A 6,462-nucleotide genomic window follows, 5' to 3' on the forward strand; every position below is an offset into this window, starting at 1 on the left:
CACAGAGCTGTCCTATGATCACTGTCACCTCCTTCCAGCTCCACTATCCACAGTCTGACATTGCCCTGACAATCTTATGTGGCAAACGTGGGATCTGTGCTGTTTTTGCCAAAATCTTTCTCTCTTTCATTGCAACCTTCCCTTGTGTATTGCTGATTTGGGAAAATGTCTCTGATGAAGCTTCAGGGGGTGTTGGCTCTGGAACGCTGCTTTGGGAGCCCCGGGGAGCAGAGCTGCTGATGGATGGGTGGGTGTTGCAGCCTGGGGAGCAGCTCCCTCTGCTGCTGGCAGCCAGCCTCCTCCAGCTCCCCAAAGGCCTGAGGCAATGCAGGACCTCGAGCAGTCACTGATTTGGGTTCATGTTGCACAGAATGGAGTCTGTATTCCTCTGGTGTGATGTTTGATGAAAATTAGTGCAAATGTGCTGGAGGCAGGGAGCAGATGGGCAGCAATGTCAGATGAATGCATGGTTTTCTTATGCCACTGACATTAATCACTGGAGCTGGGCTCTCTGCTGCATAAATTGGCAAAATTCTAAAGGTAGCCTTGTCTTCAAGGGAAGCCATCATCACTCCTGGGATGGTAGAAGTGCATCTGCTGGAAAAGTCTCCCAGGCAGTGGCAGGGATGTGCTGCCTCTTGCCCTTTCTCTCCCCTGCTTTGGGGACTGATGTGCAGGGCATCTCTAGTGGGTCCGTCCTGGCTGGATGCCAGGCTCTCACCACAGCCCCTCTCTATCACTCCCCTCCATATCTGGACAGGAGAGAGAAAATAGAATTAACCTTTCTTTGGACCTCAGTAATTTTGTCAAAGAGATTGGTCCTGTTTTGTGACCATGGACCCATAACTTGGGTTAAAATTACTGGATGGTTCTTGAGAAAAGATCTTTATGAAATAGCACATAAATGAGGCCATGGCAGAGCTGGCCTGGTGCTTTAAGTCCCTCCTTGCCAAAAGGACTCAGGCTCACACCTTGCACTGCAAAGCTGGCACTAGGACCCCAGTGCTGTTCCAGATCCTTCACAGACCCTGGATCCCAACCCTTTCTATTTTGCTTTGCACAGGATGAAAGCAAGGATTTTGTGTCCAGTTCCAGAAGGAAGCAGTATGGCTCTTCTGAGTACCTCCTCCAGGCTGACACTCTGAGCAAAAGGACAGCCACCAGGGTGGAGCTGCAGGACCCTGAATCCAGCTCCCCTGCTCCACCAGGGCTCCAAGGAGAGGAGCAGGTATGTGAGGGAAGGAGTTACAAGGCAGGAAGCAAATATCTGAATTGACCTCCCAGCAACCTAATGTAGAGAAGTTGTCCAGAAAGTCTCCACTCTTGTAGAGAAATCAAGTCTGAAGTCAGCACTTTGCCAGGGGTGGAGTGGCTGCTGTGTTTTCTCTTATAACTTGTTTCAGCAAGCCTTATGGCTAAGAATATTCTCAGATAACTAAGTGGTACTCCATCTAGTCATCTTCTGGCACATGAATCAATCAGGGATGGGAAAAAAACATTCAAAGAGACAAAAGTAGAGTCCCTGCTTCAGCTGGCAGCTTTACTACTGGAGTGTTTGCTGCTGTACCCCTGCTGCTGTGCCAGCTGAAGGACTGTGGTCCTGGTGGGATTTGGGACGGTTGCCAAGGGCAAGAGCAATCTTGCCTGCAAGCAGAAATGCTCTGGGGCAGCAGTGGGCTGTGGGCAGGCAGTGACCTTGTGGGTGTCTCTTGCAGGGCGCTGCCCGGGCTGGCCGGACATCTCGGAGATGAGCTGCATTCCCTCCCCAGTGACCATGGTGAAGCAAGAGGCAGGGTAGTACCAAGCTCACAGGCATCACACCTGTTTGTAACCTCTCCAGAGGCTTCAACTAGCCTGAAACCAGTTTTGTAATGCGATTTGAAAGGTACAGGAGCTTTACCAGTGAATTCTTTTTCTTCATTGCTGAAGAGGCAGCTGCAGAGACTTTGCTCAGGGGACTCCCACTTCTCATCTCTGTACCTGCAATCTCAATCTTCCCTGTAGGGTGATAGGTCTGTCTCCATTGGAAACTCTGACTACCTAGCCTCTCTGAACAATGGTACTCCTTGCACAAGAGAGAACTTTTTGTTCACTTGCGTTCACACAAGATCCCAGCAGTGTCCCTGCGGTGACATCCACCAGCCCATGAAGCTGTCCACCACAATTGAAGGCTTTCAGTTCCTCTGGAGTTTGCATTCTCCCAATACACCCTTGCTGGCTGGGGTAGTGGTCACCTCAGTACCTGTGTTTCCAGCACCCTTAGTCTCTAGGCAAAAGGAGACTGCTCCCCACTGGTTACTTTACAGATTGAGAGGGAAGGAGAGCAGAGAATGTTGTTTAGAAGGAGTTGATTCCCTATCACTGTCACTCTCTGCAACAAGCTTTGCATGATCTGCTCCTCACCAGTTGAGATCCTGCACCAAGAAGTCATCCACTGAGGCAGACACAGCAGTGACAGCTCCTCCTGCCTGGGACCAGGGTGCCATTCATCTGGAGCTGTGTGTTACACTCTGCAGGCAACAACTCTGGGGCTTGTGCAAGGCAGCTGAGCCCTACGAGAAAAAGAAACAAGTGCTTTTCCTCACAGACAAGCAGAATGTCATTGTTCCTTCCCACAACAGGGTGGAGACAGCTGGAGTGGTCCCTAAGCTGATCTGTGGTAGCTTTGGTCTGTGCCTCAAGCCCTGTCTGCCATGCCTGGGCCCCAGGTATGGTCAGACTGCTCAATCAGAGCTGTGTGTCATCCCCATCAGAGCCTGCAGGCCATTTGGTGTCAGTGGGTGTCACTGTGGGGCAGACATGTCCCCACAGCTCCAGGAGGTGCTCAGGTCATCAGCAGCACTATCCTGAGCAAGGTGATTGCAGCAGGCTCTCACAGCAGGGCTGGGACAATCCTTCCTTGCCATGCCAGGCCATGCCCAGCTGCTGGGCTGGCCCCTGCACAAACACCACTGGCACCCCCAGTGCTGCCCGTCCCTCCCTGCAGCAGGACCAGGAGAATGCTCCAGACAGAAAAGGTCCTTGATCTGTTTCAGAGGTGCTGTGGGAAGAGCTGCACCCCAGCAGCTTCCATGTCTGAGCTGCACCCCACACTTGTGCCCCATCCCACCTCTGCAGGAGCAGGTACCAGAGCCGTGTGATTGCCTGTGCTGCACCTCCCTGGCCTGGGAAATACACACCTCAATTCTGAGAAGAAAATCAATCAAAAAAAAAAAAAAGAAAAATCAATAGAGCTGGTTGCAAAATATCTATGAAAACATTTCTATAAAAGGCATGTGCTTTAGTGACATAATTATTTTTTTATAAAGATTGTTTGGAGGAAGGGAAAAATTATTTTTGAAAAAAAATGTTTCTTCTTGGAATTTTAAAGATGTTTTCCCAAGTGTATATTTTTAACCCTTCATTTTATTCTTTTACATGTCATGACATATATGTCAACTTGCATAACAAGACAAAAAGATGCTTTTAAATTAGTATTGAGTGGCAGCTCTAATAATCTTTAAATTATATTAAAATAAATTGTATCAACTGCTCTCTCTTACCATTGACATGGTAGTGCTAGTAGAATGAGATAATGGGGAAAAAATTTAAACTCAAACTCCAAACCAAAAATGAAAGAAAGTGAAATTCTGAAGCTAAATTCAGACTTCTTACTGCCTCCCCCTGCCCGTTTATCAGGAAGGATTGGCAATCCTTATGGATTGTGCAGTGGATTAACAGTGCTGTGCCCTGGCTGTGTCCTTCCTGAGCCCCCTGCTGTGCCCAGCACTGTGTGCCAGGTGCAGCACCAGAGCCAGGGCAGTGCCTGGGCAGCAGCAGCTTCCCTTGCCCCGTGTGCCCAGCTGTGCCCTGCTCTGCTGCTGGCCCTGCCCACCACAGGCTGCTGCCTCTGCCCCTCCAAACTAAACCTGCTGCCTCAGCTGCCCACACTGTACCTGCCTGCTTCCCCTCGGGGCACCTTGGCCTGTCCCTGCCCCTTCAGATGTCACAGGATTCCCTCTGCACATCCTGAACCTGCTGGAGCAGCTCTCCAGCTGTCACCTGCAGCACTCACAGAGGCTGTGGGAGAGGCACTGCTGTTCTGCCTGCAGGATGCTGCGTGCTGGGCTCCCTGCCCTTGCTCACTCTGCCCAGGACAGCACGGACACACGGAGGAGGACAAGGACCACTGGGCAGTGACTGAACGCCCTCCCTCACATCCCAGCCCCATCCTGCTGCAGGACACGGCTCCACACACCACGGGACATCCCTACACACCCACCAGCTTTCTCCTCCTCACCTCGTCGGCGTGGCTGTGGCTTAGCAGTGCTCCCAAAGAGCCTCCCAAGGGAAGTGGTGTTGGTTGTGATGAGATCTGTGCCTCCCTGTGAGTCAGCGTGGGTGAATGCAGGCTGCCCTGTGCCTGCCCAGGGAACACTGGCTGACCCAGCAGCTCGTCACTGCTCACCCCGAGCACAGCCCCGAGTCTGAAGTGCAAGGGAAGAACCACCAGCAGCAAGAGCTGTTGAGTTTTCTCCTCCTGTCAGCCAGGCCCAGGCTGTGCCCGAGCAATGGGAGGGCTTTACCCTTCAGCCCCAGCAACACAGCGCTGCTGGCACTGTCTTCAGGTGCTTCTCACAGATGATGTCTCTCCTTTCTCCAGCTGCCTCAGTTATTTGTTCAATATTTTACAGCAGATACCTTGGACTCCTGCTCTAGACTCAGTTTCACTGCTTGGAAATACTGGACACAGATGTCACTTGGTAACTGCACACTGGTTGTTTTTACCACAGCTGAGATGAAATCTGAGAAAGAAAACCCTACCTAGTATGGAAAGGGGCCATGCCCTCTAGTCAATGAGTGCAATAGGAGCTGATTGTATTATTAATCTTATAGCAATGACTTCAGGAAACACAATGTGTTTACTCGAATTGCACACTTTTTTTGAACAGCTGTAAAATAGAGTATATGTGTAAATATTGCCGCCACTGAAGAAGTATTTGTAATTTTAGCATATAAATATAACCTAGCTTTCCAGTAGGCTTGATGCTGCACAAGGCCATGCATCGAGCCCTCGGGTAATTCCAAAGTTGTAAATGTATTTGCTGTACAGAGGAAGTGTGTCAGTGCTTGCTGCTCCCAAGGAACCTCAGCTGCTGGTCCCTTTGGAGAGCCAGTGCTTTCCCCAGGAGGGCTGGCTCCAGTCTGAGGGCCCAGCAGCTCACTGCTTCGTGTCTGGGAACGCCTCTGCAGCCTGCAGAGCTGCCTGTCCAGCCCCCCTGAGGGTCTGGGGTGCCAGCCTGGCCACTGGAGCTGTGCAGGGCACCCCGTGGCCAGGCCCCAGCAAGGGAAAAGGAAGCACAGGGCAGAGGCACTTGCCTTGGTGCTTCAAGAGACACTTGACACAAGCGATTTCCCAGCTACAGACTGAAGCAATAGTCACATTGGTCTCATCTCTAATGTAGTAGACCTCATCTCTGCCACCCTTGCACACGGCTGAACAATCAGGGCACTGCTCCAGGCCAGCCCCCAGGCTGAGCTGTGAACAGAACACAAAGCCATTGGCAGCAGATGCCTCCCTTGGTCAGAGCCCAGGGCCCAAAGGATCCTCCTGGGCTGCCCCACGTGCAGTGCTGGCTCCTGCTTTGGGGAAGCAGCACTCCAAGCTGCATGGAATGTATTTTTAAGAGAATAAATCTATTTTTTTGTATTTGTGAACATATATTTGGGTGGGGCAGCATAGTTAGAAGACAAATAATGCAAGTCTTTTCATAATCACAGGTTCATCCAAGTTAAGCAGATTTTCCAGGGTTGCAGTATTGCCTTTTCCCCTAAAATAAACTTTGTGTCCAATAGAGCAATGAGCAGTGTTCCACCCTTAGAACCTGCCCTGTCTCAGCATGCTGAGAAGAGGAAGGCCAGCACTTTCCTCCCCAGGCTGCCCATGCAGTGGATACAGATGGTGCTCACCTCCTTGCAGCGACACAGTGCTCTTAGTCTGCATGCCAAATGTAAACACACACTTATCTGCATGTCTCTCCTGACTCAAACACTGTCAGTGCTACAGTATATAACCAATAAACACTCTTCTTTTTACACGGTGTGATGTGGTGTTTACAGCTGAGCCCTGTTCACAGCAGTGCCCATTTTCTGGGGGTGCTGCTGCCCCTGGGAGAGACACTGAGGCAGCAGAGCGTGTGCTGTGTGTCTGTCTGTCTGTCTGTGTGTGTGTGCACACTGCAGGGTGGCTCAGTGCTGGAGCTGAGCACCTTGCACTTCTGTTTGTGCCTTGGTTGAGGCAGATCTCACACTCCCATTCCAGGATGCATTTGAGGCAGGGCTGGTGCACAGACAGCACAGCAAGCTGTACACAGCCCTTGTCCACTGAGCTCCCTGAGCTGGACAAGGATTGCTGAGAATGGCCCGTGCTGCATGGGGGGTTCCAGGAGCAGGGGATGTTTGCCATGAGCCTGGTGGCACAGA

The 6,462-nt window shown here is 51.2% G+C and overlaps 1 protein-coding gene across 3 annotated transcripts in view; it reads left to right on the plus strand.

Moving 5' to 3' along the window:
• LUZP1 (leucine zipper protein 1) overlaps positions 1-6,075 on the plus strand; it is a 32,114-nt gene extending 26,039 nt beyond the window's left edge. For all 3 annotated transcript variants that reach the window (XM_064398568.1, XM_064398569.1, XM_064398570.1), the window contains 2 exons: positions 1,064-1,228; positions 1,716-6,075. In XM_064398568.1, the coding sequence (XP_064254638.1) occupies positions 1,064-1,228; positions 1,716-1,751 (201 nt within the window). In that variant the 3' untranslated portion in view covers positions 1,752-6,075. The remainder of the gene's footprint in view (positions 1-1,063; positions 1,229-1,715) is intronic.
• The last annotated feature ends 387 nt before the right edge of the window (positions 6,076-6,462 follow it).

This window comes from Passer domesticus, chromosome 24, assembly GCF_036417665.1.
Source record: "Passer domesticus isolate bPasDom1 chromosome 24, bPasDom1.hap1, whole genome shotgun sequence".
Lineage (NCBI taxonomy): Eukaryota > Metazoa > Chordata > Aves > Passeriformes > Passeridae > Passer > Passer domesticus.